Here is a 16,011-nt window from a genome sequence, read left to right as displayed (position 1 = left end):
TAACAAAGTCTAATCAAGAAGTAAACCCAACAATGGGCTATAGCTCAGTGGACAAGCCCTTGCCCAGCACTGTGTGAGGCACTGGGTTCAATTCTCAGCATCGCATATAAATAAATAAAAGTCGACTGACAACTAAAAAAAATTTAAAAATTAAAAAAAAAGAAGTAAACCCAGCAATATGATGTGGCAATGGTTCATTACCTAAACCATGTAATTATAGTGTTTTCACACAAACCAACAGGGTTCACTGCGTGTTTTCTGCTCTTCCTCCCAATTCGTTGTAACTTACTTGGAGTAATCTCTATACAAAGGCTTTTTTTAATATTAAAAAGTTAATGAGGAAAAATGCATCATATGTGTGTATATATGTAGTTATTATTTATATACTTACTGACCTGAAATACAGATAACTGTAATATTGAAAACAATTTCCAAAGATGAGAATGTAGATCATATTTATTTTTTCAGTACTGCTCACACAAATCTGTGTTTAACTCTTTTTTTAAAAAATGTTGCTGGGGATTGAATCCAGGCAAGCGCTCTACCACTAAGTTACATCCCTAGCCTTAAAAGTATTTCTTTTCACTAAGAAATTCTGAACTCAGTAATACTTATTGGCTTTTTCCCCTATAAATACATTCCCCAAAAGTAAATCATAATAAACCTTTATGCTCTCCAAAAGAGAAAACTAGCACATCCAAATAATACTACAAAGAACAATGAGTTTGGAAAAGAAAAGAAAAAAAAAAAAGAATTCTAAAAGGAAAAAAAGAGAGAAAGGGAAAAATAAAGGAAGATCATCTGACAGGCCTTAAAACAAAACAAAACAAAATGAAAAAAAAAAAGCTTTCTCTAGGAAACACACCTAAACTCAAAACTATGTAATCTATTGGTCTCTCAAAGTTGTCTTATGTCACCGGAAAAAGTATGTATAGTTCCTATTCAAGCAAATATTTCAAATAGCTTACTAAAACTGAAACAGCTTAATTAAAATATCAATTCTTTTAACAGTGACACCTTTTTTTTCCTGTATTTTTAAAATCATTTTTAAATTTAAGCATTTTTTTATAACATTTTTTATTTATTTTCATGTGGTGCTAAGGATCAAACCCAGTGCCTCAAACATGCTAGGCAAGCCACCCCTCTACCACTGGGCTACAACAGCACTCTACCACTGGGCTACAACCCCAGCCCTCTGAATATCTTTTTTTTTTTTTAATATTTTTTTAGTTGTCTATGGACCTTTATTATTTTATTTATATGTGGTGCTGAGAATCAAACCTAATGCATCATGCATACTAGGCAAATGCTCTACCACTGAGCTACATACAACCCTAGCCCATGAATATCAATTCTTATATTGACTAGAAATTATACCTTTTTATGAAGCAGCACAGTAGTTCTAAAGCCTGATACCAATTTAAGATAATTCTACCTTCCAGTTCTCATACTGGTGTAGATACTTCCCTCCATTCATTGCCAACACCTTTGACCATCGTTTCCTTATTATAAAGAGTTCCTTTCTGTCTTTCAAGTATAAGAAATTAACTACTTTTTAGCTGAAGTCATGGATGGAGGGGGCTAAGTTTTTGCCTTCCCTGGATCTGATTTCCTCCTGAAACCTAAAACATGATGGCACTCCTTGTGCAACAGTAACCACTACATAATGAATATTAAGGTTCAGAAAATCCTTGGCATTCAAACAGATCCCAAGACCTTTAGGATCTCAAATTCCCAAACATTACTATAGTACATAATCTCTTCCTTTATTTGTAAAATAAGGAGGGTCATCCTTCTCAGAGTTGTTATGAATATTAAAGGCAATTACATAAATGGGGTCAAAGCCAAATTGAAAAGCTGGGCTGCAAGCCGAGGGCACTCATTAGCAATTTACTCCTGAACACCAGCCTCAAAGAAATACAATTCAAACTATCCCTCAACAAATCTACATAATTCTACAGGCCACATATTTTCTGAAGTAACTCAGCAAGAATGATCTCTTTAACGTGTAAGGGTCCACAATCATTTCCCTGTCATACCAACAAATCAGCCCTGAAGAGCTCACTTGGAGGAAGTTTCAAAAGTGTCATCTTAAAAAAAAAAATTAACAGCAGGGTTTTTCTAAGGTATTTAGTAGTTTGATCTTTATACATGAAACAAAGCAGTTCAGTTTAATAACTTATGAGTCTCTATGATAACCATAAATAGCTCTGAGTAAGTCGCTTTGGTTTTACGTAATATTTTAAAAGCAAGAATCAGAGAATGTTATGTATTCCTACTACACAAAAATATACTTTTTTAGCTGGTCGAGGTTAAGTGGAGAAGCTGACTAAATATGAAAATTAAACTGAATCTTAGTAAGATTCCTAGATAAATTTTTAATTTTGTTTACCAAGCTCCATGTGCTCATCACAGGAGTTATAGCCAGGTGAAGATGGCAAGTTCTCATTACACTGTAGCAACTCCAATGAGTCATTCATTCCTGAAGCTCTCTTGTCCATCACCAGCAGGAGTTTCTGTACTGCATTAGGCATCTGATTTGTCTTCACTTCCCACACCATGTTACGGTGCTCCGACTTAAAAATAATAAGAAAAAATTATCAAGTCATGTGCTTTGGATATTATGCAAGTATATAATCAAGAACATCACTACGTTTCATTTTTAACTTAATCACACATTGCCATTTATACTTTCCTCAATTCCTCTGGCCTTGACAATTCCCTATCTTGTCTACAGCTGTGTATTCTGTACTAAATTACACCTAAATCCTAAAGGATTACCACCTTGAATTTATGAAAGCTTTTAGTTCTAAGTAACAGCAGTTATACATATTTATTTCTTTAAACTTATAACTCTGATACAAATATTAAGACTAATGAATTTTTTTCCACATGTACCTTCAAATTCAAAAGAAAATTAACTTTCCTCAGTTAAGTTAAAAAAGACTGGAGGAATCTTCTAATTTTCTTGTTTTTTTAAAGCATATTTCATTCTTTATCAACTGTGTTTAATATTTTGTTTCCTCATATTCTGAAAATGAACAACTTTAACTCACTTAAAGAAAATTACAATCTCTAAAGAATATTTAAAAGTTTCTTTAAATGGCCATTGCATTCATAAAAATAAAAATGTTCTTTCATTTTCTTAATGAGAATTTGGGATCTAGCCATAATAAAAAAGATACCTGTGATTTTGAATAGTCTACTATTTCTAGAAAGATGAATAATAATCATAGTAAATTTGGCTAAACAACCAGTAAAACTACCTTCGACTCAATCCCACAACTTATCACAAAGAAGAGAATGATATAGGCTAATAACTTAATTTCTGAGCTAGGTGCACTGAACGTGGAGAACGTGGTTATACCTTTTATACTGGTCACTGGACAATAATCAAATTAGCTACTTAATATGAGTGACGACAGCAGGAAGACTTGATTCCTCAGGCTATACTCCAAATTTAATTTTTAAAAAATCAAGTTTCAATAGGCTAAAAAGAAATATACAAGGGGCTGGGGTGTAGCTCAGTGGTAGAATGCCTGACTAGAATGTGTGAGACACGCCACACACACACACACACACACTCTCACACACCCTGGGGTCACAAAAAAATCCTTACTTTTTCAACAGTATATAGTTTTTCCTCAAAACTATGCTGTTGAAAGTCACTAATAGCTAAGAGTCAACTATCCTAGTCCAGTCTGATCAAAAATACAAAGATCTTCAATACTTGGTATTTATATCATAACTTTCTAAACCATGAGGTAATCACTAACACTGAGATGTCTTTTATATAAATGATTTTTTCACAATCATGTTGATTATGAAATGTTTTCCTGACTATAAAATACACAATCACTTTTAAAATCTGGGGGAAAAAAAAAGAAATATAATGATAACTTCTAACCCCACCAAACAGATTTAGATACTGTTAACATTTTGGTGTTAACCGTAAGTCTAATCTCTTTATCATGCACACATACCCACACTCACTTTTTTCATACTTCACATTAGGGTCAGTAACTTTTCTTAGGCTAATAAACTTTTTTGTATATAATTATGGAAAGATCTAAAAGTTAAATAGTATACCTAGTGAGGATGTACCAAAATTCACTTAACCCTCCTCTTGCTGACTACATTATTCCCAATTTTCTCATTCTTCTAAATAATACTATACCATATTATATTATAATAAAAAAGTACTTACTCACATAAGACAATTTTAGATTCCTAGATACAAATTAGTAAGTGAATGGCAATCTTAAGGTTCTTTTTTTTAAAGATGCTATATTTTGTTTTTATAATTATTTTATTTCATCTTAACATACATTAACTGTACATATTAAAGGGCTTCAGTATGGTATTAGTATGACATTTCAATACATTCACGCAACAAATACTGATCAAATTAAACCTCCCTTTATTTAATTTTCGCGAACCACATACACCCTTCCCAATGCCTGGTTATCACAACTGTACATTTGGGATGACTTTTTTTAGCTTCAACATATGAGAAAGAACTTGTGGTTCTTGTCTGTATATCTGGTGTATTTTGCTACAATGTCCTCCAGATCCATTCATTTGCTGCAAATGATGGAATTTCATTCTTTATGGCTGAGTAATATTCCATTGTGCATATATATCACATTTTCTTTATCCACCCAACAGATGATAGACCCATAGGCTGATCACTTAAGTTTGATATCATGGCCAGTGCCATGATAAACATGTGCATGCATATATCTCTAACATATATAGCAAAACTGTACATTGCCTTATGTTGTTTCTAACATTCTATTTTGTATGTTTTCTGCCTGTACCCCTCAAAATTGACTTTTATTCTCAGATTATAAGGTACTATTATACTATGGTTTTTGTATGTTTTTTATTTTCCTTTCACACTATGGGTTCTTAATGTCCTAAATACAACACTATTTGAAAGGATAATAGTAGACAACCAGATAGCTACTCAGTTTCAGCAGTGTCTTTCCTGGGAAATATGACAAGTCATCCAACACATCTCAGCACCAATTGTGTATCATGCCATTACTTCAAGCAAATAACCGTTTTGTCTACCTAAAAGATGTTTAAGGCATTTAAAAGAAATGAACTTTCTCCAAGTTAGTATAATGTACTGATAAATCAGTCTTAATGTTTACTTACAGCAAACCTCCTAAGGTACAGTAATTACCTACAAAATGGATGGCTAGAGGAAAAGTGATTTTTTAGGTTTCAAATCGTATTTCTGAGCCTCTACCTAATTGTTAAATTAAAAAAAAAAAAAATTGAGTGAATTTAGTTTGACCAGTGAGTCTCGATTCAACTCTTGTGGCACAACGAATCATGTATGCTTTAAACAAATGATACCCAAGCTCCATCCCTGGAGGAAATGATTTGATCTGAGGTCCAACCCTGTGCACTGGTTTTCATTTGTTTCATTTGTTTGCTTTCAAAGAAATCCCAAACACAGTGTGTTTAACAACTACTGGGCTAAAAATAATTGCTAAATTCCTTTTCATTTAGAAAAATGAATAACCCATATATATAAATGGCATATTAATTGTAATGTTAGATCTCAATGGTAATACATGAATTCTCTCAAGGGATCTATGCATAAGTGTAAAAATACAAGCAAATGATCATCTTTCTACACAGCAGAGTTTACATATAAATGGAAAAAAGAGAAGGGTGGTTTCCCAGTGAGAGAAAACCACATTAGTAACCTCAAAGAACTGGCCAAGTACTGGGTAAGACCAGAAATAATGTAGATACTATTATCACCAGAAAGTGGGATGGCCTTATGTATCAAGTGGTTATAGATACTAAGCTTGTAAGGATATCATGTGGAAAGGTGGACTAAGATGTAAATCTATGATTTCTTTTTTCCTTCTTTTCTTTTTTTACCCCTAAGTCAAGAGTAAGAACTCTGAAATCAGGTTGTCTGAATTTATGTACCATATTTTCCACTTATTAGCTACATGCCATTAATTTAAGATCTTCACACCCTTTTATAAAACAGAAATAATAACATATCTACCTCATCATTATTATAAAAACAGTGAGAAGGCAAAATGCTTAAAAACACAACACAAAGCAAACCTAATGTGGCTAGTATTGTTACCAATTATGAGACAATGGGGACCACTGAAGATTTTTGGATAGGGGTCTACACTTGAAACATTCTTTTTTGAATTTATGCAAATCATAATAAAACACTATATGAACATGTAGGAATACCTATAATGTATTTAAGGGAGGGTGTAGTTAAGAAAGAGCACTCACATTCTCAATTTCTATATAAGCCACCTGCCTCCAGCTTCTTTTGCAAGAATTCTCATAAAAGAAAAGATAATTGGTAGTATCAATGCAGATTCCTTATTTAATAACTCCTAAGACAAGAGAGGACCTAGTCATTCTGTGTGAGTTCTTTTAGCAACTAATATTAACAGTTTAGACAGCACATAGATAACTCTTTGCATAGAAATCTATCCAACATCTTAAATATATAGAACGTATTTAACCTATTTTGACTCAAAAACCTTATGCAAAATGGAGCATGCTTTATATACAGATGTGAACTGCGTTAAGTCAACCCCACCTGAAATCTAAAGTTGAAAATTTTACCATTTTTTTTACCTTCATTATGAAATTCAGAGGCTGTACTATATATATTTCTCTCTCTCCCCAGAGTTATCCTCTGTGTATGCGCAGTGCTGTTCCTGGGGTTCACAGAAGGATAGTTGCAATCTGTCTTGTCTTCCCCCCTCCCTCTGCTTTGGTTTCCTCATTCTTCCCAGCTAGATTTTGTTTTTTCTTCCCCATCAGCAGATCCACCAATAATCATTTACAGTGCACTAACATCTCCTTTTAACTTTATCATTTCTTCGGCACCTTGTCTTAGTTATCTACCACCATCCCAACACTCCTTGAATGAAGTTGGAAAAAAGTATTATTTTAATTTCAAAACACAGCTACCTACAAATAACAAAAGGGATAAAATATTTATGGAACTTAAGTTCTATGTATCTGCACCTCTCCCTGCACAAGGTGATCAAATTTTGGTTTTCAGATAGTGGAGGTTTTGCTACTACAGACCTACTATACCCTAAAAGAAAGCCTAGACTTGGGTTTCACTTTTGCTGGCTGTGGACCTGAGGCAGGTAACTTAACCTCAGCCTCACAGTTCCTCTATCTCAAAAGGCTATTGTAGAATTAAATAAAATACATGAAAACAAAATATAAAAACCATATACAAATGTAAGCTGTCTCTTCTCTGTCAAATTATTTTGGGGGAAGAGAACGATGACTGGGAAAGGATTATGGAAAGAGTCATTATTCAAAAATACTCCACCACATACATAACACCATAGACATTCATTTTGAAAAACAAGTTCTTCTTTCAAATATCTCCTGGTAGAGCTAACCCTATTGTTTATTCATGCTTTTGTATTCTGCTTTGGGATTAAAAGAATCAACACAGCTTGCCCTGTATTTTAGTTAACTCTGCACATGTCATGTCTTCACTAGATCAGTGATTTTCAAAGGGAAGAGTAAAATTCTCCTACAGTTATACTTTTAAAGGTCATTCTCAGGATTTCAAATTTTACTGGATAGGTGATGGGAGGCCTTATTGCTTTTGGTATGCAAACTTTCAGAAGCAAATATCCACAGTCTTAAGAGAGGAAGACTAGAAACAGCTAAGTCAATGAATGAAAAAGGGAAACAAGGTTTTACAAATGCCTACCTAGAGAGTATTTCCATGTAAGTATTTATGAAAGTATACTTATGAAACAAATTTATTTAAAATTCAATACAGCTCTATGAACAATATGTTATTATGAAGGAAGAAAACAGAACTCTGACCACTGAATGGGACTATTTGCTTTTTGGAGAACCAAGGGAAAAAAGACAAAAGGTATAGACCAACATAGGTTAGACTCCTGCTTTTGAAGAGCCTGTTCTCCCTGAATCCTTACCTTTCCATGACTATAGTATGATCTTCTATATGCTCTGCTCTAATCCTGAAGACTTTCATACCAAGTCTAGACTATTTACTCAAAGTGTTTTGAAAAGGGGGGTGAAGAAAAGGTAATGTGCAATTAATATCTCTGACAGAAGGAATTAAGGTATTTAGAATGGATTACAAGCTACAACATGACATAGCAAACAGACTTGCATAAACTATATCAAATGCAACTTTCTACACCAAAAGCTGATGAGAGGCTTTAATAATGTTCTTTAATATTTTCAATTAAACTTCACTTCTTTCACAGAAATATTTCTACAACTCTCATCTGCCACTGTGTAAAAACAGTAACAAAATTCCATCAACAGCATGTATGTTTTCTATACTACTGTAGAATACACTTAACAAACATTGTTATGGCCCTGAACATTTTAATTTCTATGCCTGAATTTTAAGTGTAAATAGAACTAGAACCTACCATTCCATCAGAATTGTAGGTATAAAAGATACTACATCCCACATCCTTGACTTGGCTGAACATTGCCCAATCACATCTATGCAAGTCATTAGTAGTTTCATGCTTACTCATCATGAAATGTTAGTATTGGTAAATGTACATAACTCAATACCATTAAGCAAAGGGTATTGGTAAGCAAATCTGTTTAAAACAATACTGTATGAAAAACTTGAAATCATCTAAAAATTCATATTATGAAACCTATTTTCCTATATTTGTTATCCTAAACATTTTCACATTACTAATAACTTGTGAAAAAGTTTTTCTAAACTACACTCCATAATTCTTAATAATTCAATTAACCAATATTAGAATTATTTTTCTAATTTTAGAAAATTAGCTATTAAATTCTTGGAAGCATAAAGGCAGATCAAAATATGAAGGAATACTGTCAAGCAGTTAATAAACAAGAAAAAAACGTCCATTTTCCTAAATTTTGTAATAAGCACTTGACAGTTTAAAAATTTTTTGGTAATTTGTCACTTATTTTTCCATTCTAATAGTCCCTTTCTTAGTTAAAACACGAAAAATATTTGGCCCTGTCTCGTTGACATGGTAGTAACTAACCTCTTTTTGATAATTTATGCCTCATATTTTCATTTCAAGCATATAAAAGGAACTAGCTTGCAAATCACGCAGAAGGGCACAGCAGTTTATTCATTCACTAAGTCCATGTCACATGCCTTCCGAACAGGGCACTTGGTTAGGGAGGAAAGAATCCAAATAAGTTAAAATATAGTGAAGACAATCTGATGCTGTTTGAATTCTGAAAGGTTCAAACCGTGAAGCATGGTGAAAGCATTCAGGAAATCTTGGGAAAAAGTGCCCTTTTAACTAATTTAGGCAGACCTGAAGAAAGGAACAATGGACAAAGGTTTTCAAGTAGAAAAAAAAGGTAATTGGATTTATGAAACTAAAATGAAAACTACAAAGTGAAATAAAAATTTCATTCTATAATTCATTAAAGACATTTTGCCTTAAAATAGTTAAATTATACCTTATTCAGAAGTATAAGGTAGCTCAAACACTTGAGTGGCTTTAATTCTTTTGAAAGTAATTCAAATTTCTTTGAAACTTTATCAAATATTGCTAACCTACAAAGAACTGAGTTTAACAGAAGAAACCGAATGGATTACCCTAACACTCTTCTGAGCAAACTAAAGCAAAAAAAAACAATGACGGAAAAAAAAAAAAAAAGAGCCAAACAACACGTCTTTACAGGTGTTAAAAAATATATTCTTAATTCTAAAAAGGCAATTTTAATTTCAAAACCTGTGTTTTGAGTCATCGTTACTGTTATTCAAAAGAAGAAAAAGGTAAAGAACCTCGCCGGAACTGTTGGTAGAACTCCATAGCGTGTCAGTAAGTAAAACTCCCTTTTTAAAAAACCCCCTTCCGTCCCAGCATCAGCGGCATCCTGAGTCAATAAACTTTATGCCCTGCCGTCTGTCAGTACTGTTTTTGAAATCGACTCTAGCTGAAAACTCCCTACGAATGAACTCCAGAGAACGTAGAACACACAGGGGAGAGTAAAATCCCCTAGACAACATGCAGCGTTTAAAGCTACAAAAAAACCGGCTGCCGACTTCGCCAGGATTCTTTTTTGTTTTGTTTTAATCTGCCTGCGGCAGCAGCATAAATTGAAAGGCGGAGACTGGAATCGCCTGCCAAGCCTCCTCTCTGGGTCACACAGAGCAGCGCCTCCCAGTTCACGCCAAGTCCACCCCCACCCTCTTTCGCCATTCATAGCGCTCCCCTCCCCTCCCCCCATCATGTGACCGCAGCCTGGACGCCAGGCTTGTTTTTCCCCTCGGCTCAGCCCCACCGCGCAGGCGCCTCGGAGCCCATTCATTCGAACTGCGTAACAATGAGCCCCGGGGCCCAGCGACTCCCCAGCTTCCCAGCTCGAGCCTGAACCCTCTCGGCCCAGAAGGGAGCGGAACTTAACTAGGGCCCTCCACCCCGAGTCTGCCCCTCACTTGTGGCCAGCCCTCCGACCCTCTGCCAACATGAAGGGAGTTGATATCAAAACTTTTCCTGGGCAACCCCGGTGCCCCGTCGACCCCTTACCCCGCCCAGGCCCGCCCGGTCTCTGCGCCCGGCCCGACCACCCACCGCGAACCCCCGTCCCATGCGCGGTTCTCGCCCAGCCTCTTCCCAGCCTCCGCCCCGAGACCCCGACGCCACTGCCGCGAAGCCAGGTGAGCTCGCGGAAGACGCCAGGTCCGATTGGCTCGCCATGCGCGGGCAGTAGTCTGACAGTTAACTGCGCCCACCCTGGGGGCAGCCCTGGAGGAGGAGGAACGCGGACCCAAGCTCGCCCAGCCGCCGGATCCCCTTGGGCTCCAGCCCCTCCCTTCCCCACCCCCACCCCTTCCGAACTGAAAGACAACAAACCCGCCGCAGAGTGCGGGCAGCCCAGTCGCGGGCCGCCCTGGCCGCGACACCACCACCAGAAGCTCGCGTACCCCCTATCAGACTGACACCGGCTTTCCCGGCGCGCGTTACTGCTCCCATTGCCGCTCTTACTCCTCAACCGAAACTTTCCTACTTACCAAACCCGTCGCCATTACCAAGTCTTTCAAGCTTCGTCTTCCCCCTCCCCTCAACCCCCTGGGGGTTGAGCCTTCGTCCAGCTCTTTCGCCCCCTTATTGGTCTGCAGAACTGCCATTCTCTCATTCCACTTTCCCATTGGGTGATGTCGTGGTCCGTCTCGGAGGGCGGGCATGTATTGACTTTTGTGTTGTGTTTACTGGAGAAGATGGCCTGTCAATCACTAGAGTAAGCGCTTCGGATTGGACTGTTGCCGAGACTCTGGGGACCAGAGCCAAACTTTGCCCCCGACATGGATTGTGGGTTTGTAGTCTCAGCCTCATTCGTTAGCTCAGAAAACTGAGGGCCGGAGAAACCGGTTGGACTACACATCCCAGAAGTGGGTGCAGAGCGCAGTCTTGATAGTAAACAAGAGTCATAGGGACACGTGTATCAGCTCGTTTGTTTTGGTGTCTGAGACAAAAGGGAGGGGGCGGAGGAAGGGAGTGTTTTAAAGCTCAGGCCTTTTTTCCTCTGGGCGTCCTCCTTTAGCACTCAGAGAAACCCCAGCCTCTCGCAGCACCTAGTCCAGACCATAAGCAGCCAGAGTTGCTTGCTGCTCACAGTTTTGGCAGGAGGCCAAGGTATTGTTTCAGTGCGAGGGGAAGGAGATGACTGCACAAGCGGAAGCAGGGCAAGTTCGCGAGGAACGTGGTCACTCACAAAATCATGTCCCAGGCACCATGGGGATGGTGAAGTTGATGCTGGTTTGCATCTGCAGTAGGAAGAATTAATTCCTTTTATTCCGAGGACTGCAACTTGAGAAATTCGTCAACTCTGTTCGATTCATCTAGGATTTGTTGAGGGTCAACTAAGTGCCAGGCACTGAGAGGCTCGGGAATAGACAATGAGAGAGAAGTTCAGTCTAGAGAATTTACAAAGCTGTTAGGAGGGGTGAATGATTACATTGAAAGTGAGGCGAAGCGTCGTTTCCATATTGACCTGCTTGCTCGTTGTTTAAGGCCATACAGAGGGGTGTAGAGTATGAGTTAAACTGATTTAAATTATGAATTATCTGTAAGTTTCGCTAAGTTTTTGTTAACCATTTCCCCCCTCCCAGACGCTTCCAAATGATGAAAGAAAGCAAGCAGTCTTTCACTTATTTCCACTAGGAGTTCCCATAAGTTCTAATTCTCTGACACACCAGAGGAGGATGGCTTGTCTGCTTTATAGTTACCTTGACTTTAAAAGAGGCTCTTCATCACTGCTGGGTGCATCTAGTCTATAATTGGTATTTTTACTATTCACATTACAAAGGCTTATTAAGCTTTTTTTCTTTGAACCTCTAATGTTTAATCATTTAAGCTGTGCTTTAGGTTTTATTCTTTAGATCACTAGACTGTATACTTAAAATTAAGTTGAGGAAAACAAATTAGTAAGAAATATGTAAAAGCACACTTTTGGAAATACCCTGAAATTATAGCTAGTTGTGTTTTTTTAAAATTTTTTGTTTTTAGTCGTTGATGGATCTCTATTTTATTTACTTATTTATATGTGGTGCTGAGAATCAAAGCCAGTGCTTCACACATGCTAGGCAAGTGCTCTACCACTGAGCCACAACTACAGCCCTGGTTGTTTCTTTAAAACTAACTTCATTAACTTGAATTTTTAAATCAACTTGAAATCCACATAACAAACTAGAAAAATCCAAACTAGCTAGGCACCATGGCACACACCTATAACTTGCAGCTACTCAGGAGGCTAAGGCAGGAGGAGGGAAAGTTAGAGGCCAGCCTGGGCCACTTAGATCCTATCTCAAAATAATTTTTTTTAATGGGTTGGGAATGTGATTCAGAGGTAGAGTTCCTGGGTTCCCCAGCACTACAAAACAAACAAAAGAAATCCAAAGTAACCTTTATATGTTGAAACAAGTTCAAATTCCTTTAGGAGTCCCCACTTGAATTCTTGAGAGTATTTATAAAATATGCCCTCCCTACCAGGTGATCAAAGATTTACTTTGTGTTCACAAATAGTAATCAAACATTTTTCTTAAAATAATTCAGAAGAGAAGCAACAAAATGTTTAATTTGTCCCCTAAGGAAAAAAGGAACAGGATTTGAATTTATATCTTTCAAAGACAGAGTAACCCAAAAAAGAATGACCGTTTTTGCTGTATTGTGTATGCTGGCTCTATTTACTCCCTTTTTTTTTTAAACAGTAGAAAGTTGTCTTACTCCATAATTTAAAAATATAAATTCCAACATTTAATTTAGTAACCAAAAAGAAAGCCCATGGAGTTCACCTAATCATTTTAAATTAAGACCTGGGATATTTATGTCTAGCTCACTTCTTCCAGAAAACTAAGAACCTTTCCTCTGAAAAAATGAGATCTCAAGTACTTGAGCCATTGCTTTATCCCTCCTGAGCACACAAACTTTGAGATTTACTTTCAGTTGAATGTTACATTTTAAAAAGTTAAAATATTTGAAAATTTTTCCAAAGCCTTAGTTAGTGGTGATAATTTTTTTCATTGGAGGACATCAGAATGGGAAGAATTAATTCAACTTTAGTTCCAGATATTATACATTATTATAAATAATAATTTATCCTTTAATAGCACTATAAAGTTTCACCAATTTTGTCCAGTTCTATTTGTTGATCATAGTGCTAATTGATATGAATACAGATAAAAACATTTTTGCATACTTTCATTCATGTCCAAGTCTTTAAATATATGTTAAATTCAGATAGTTCAATCATAACTTACTAAAACTATTAGAATTCCTATATCTTTTTAGTAGACAGTTCATTGGACTTTCCTGGAAGCTAATTAGTACCCTGTGTGTATTTAACAGGAACATCATCATTAGTTTTTGAGTAATCACCAAAACCAGCCAATCAATAAGCCAAAGATCAAAGGACAACACTAGTAGGATCTCTTTAGAAATTTTACATGTTAAGTTTATACTCTTAGGCTAAAATAGATACACAACACTTTTTTATCTGTCCTTTAGATATTTCCATGATAAAATTGACATTAAAAATTCAGTTTCTTTAATACCTTCTGTTGGTTAGTGGAGTCATTTTATTTTATATAAATATTATATATGTATGTATATATGCACACAGTCAAAAATGCTATCTCAAAATGTCTTTCCAGCAGCTTACAAAATTACTTGTTATAAAGAAATGCCAAGTTCTAATTATTAAAGATAGATTTTTTAAAAAAAGATAAATCCTATTTAGGATTTATTTCACCTCCTTTTTAGAAGTGAAATTAAACAATTTTACCATATCTGGCATACCAGTAACTACTTGGCTGGACTAAGAAGTACAAGCACATGACATTTGTCTGAATATTGAGAATATTACTGTTCAAATTGCGAAAAGATCAACAAATGAAATCACCAACAAGTACAAAATTGGGAAATAGAGCACCCATTTGATCTAAAATAGTACCAAACTTTTTCAGTAGTATCTTGGTAGATTATTTGAACTCTCACAAATATTCTTATCCTTATACTTGAAAATAAGTTAATTAACTTAGTTCAAAATGTTAGATAAACTCAAGTTGTAATGAAATGCCTGGGAGCTAATGAGTGCTATTTTAGAACTGAGTAGTGTATGTCTTGTTCTTAAATTCTTCAACTCAAAATTTGTTTTGAACCATAAAGCGCAAGACCCTTTCTTCAGTGGCTCATATGTACGTCCGACTTAATAACCGTTAGGAAAAAGAAACATTGGAAGAGTGAAGAATCAAAAATGATTGATGGATTCCTGGCATAAGTAATGAGGTATGTTGATGCCATTGACTGAGGAAGGGAATATTTGAAGAGAACAAATTCATGATCCTGGAGGAGGGGAAAAGAATGGTTCAACTGAAGATGCTAAGCTTGCTATGAAGGCAAGAAATTTGAATGCAGAAGTCCTGTAGGCAGCTCAGTGTATTTATCTGGGCTTTGAGAGATCCAAGTGAACAGAAATAAATTTGGGTGAACTCAGGAAATAGAGACTATCCTTTTCGATTGCCATTGCCCTCAAAAAGTCTGTCAAATTATCCAGTTTGGTATTAATGAAAACGTATTTAGAAAGGGCAACAAATGATTCTTCTTTCTAGTTTATAAATTCTCAATTATAATTCTCACTTCCAGTTTATAAAAGCAAGCTCATATGACTGTTATGTCTTCCATCCAAAATTTTCTGAATAGATAATTCCTGTCTTCTGGCTTAACACAAATTCCCATGTAATTATTTTCCACTCATGTCTATGTGGTGTCTTAGGCTCTTTTCTATGCATTTTCTATTATTTGCTAGTCAAAAGTACCTCATGTTGGGGGCAATTAAGTCTGATAAAGAACAGAGTCATGGGAATAATATGTAGTTTTCCTCTCACGTTTTCACTGGTGCATTATAGTTGTGTATAATGATGGGATTTGTTGTTACATATTCATACATGCATACAATGTAACAATATAATTTGGCCAGTCACTCCCCAGCACTTCCCCCTCCCATGGTTTTCATCATGCTGTGCTAAACTTGGTATTTTTGTTTATATATACCTCTTCCCATATTCATGTATTTCTTCCTTCTCTCTCGTTCACCATCTGATGTCTTTTTTTCTACAATTAATAAAGAGGTGCCTACTAAACAAATGAATGAAAAGTTACCGGTAAATAAAGCAGCTTAAACTTTCTAATATACAATTATGTCATCTGCTGTCTTGAACATTGAGTTTGTTAAACACCTTTCACATGCTTTAAGGTTCACTTCCTCCATGTAGTCATTATAAGGTTGAGCATCCCTAATCTGACAATCTGAAATCCTCAATGCTCTGAAATCTGAAACTTTTTAAAAGTATCATGCTCAAAAAGCTTCAGATTTCAAAGCATTTTGGATTTCAGATTGTCAGATTAGGGATGCTCCATGGGTTAAGTATGCAAATATTCAAAAACCCAAATTCTGCAACCTGAAAACATCAGGTCCCAGTCATTTCAG

At 36.2% G+C, this 16,011-nt stretch overlaps 1 protein-coding gene across 1 annotated transcript in view; it reads right to left on the bottom strand.

Annotated features, from left to right (window-relative positions):
* Positions 1 to 11,115, bottom strand: part of HBP1 (HMG-box transcription factor 1) — a 29,234-nt gene extending 18,119 nt beyond the window's left edge. Inside the window, 2 exon segments of the mRNA XM_079150051.1 lie at positions 2,393 to 2,576; positions 11,039 to 11,115. Of these exon segments, the coding sequence (XP_079006177.1) occupies positions 2,393 to 2,576; positions 11,039 to 11,053 (199 nt within the window). The 5' untranslated portion in view covers positions 11,054 to 11,115.
* Positions 11,116 to 16,011: the final 4,896 nt, after the last annotated feature.

This window comes from Sciurus vulgaris (assembly GCF_902686455.1).
Source record: "Sciurus vulgaris genome assembly, chromosome: 8".
NCBI classification, from domain to species: domain Eukaryota; kingdom Metazoa; phylum Chordata; class Mammalia; order Rodentia; family Sciuridae; genus Sciurus; species Sciurus vulgaris.
Note: the sequence above shows the minus strand (reverse complement) of the source record. Positions and strands in the feature narration are given on the sequence as shown.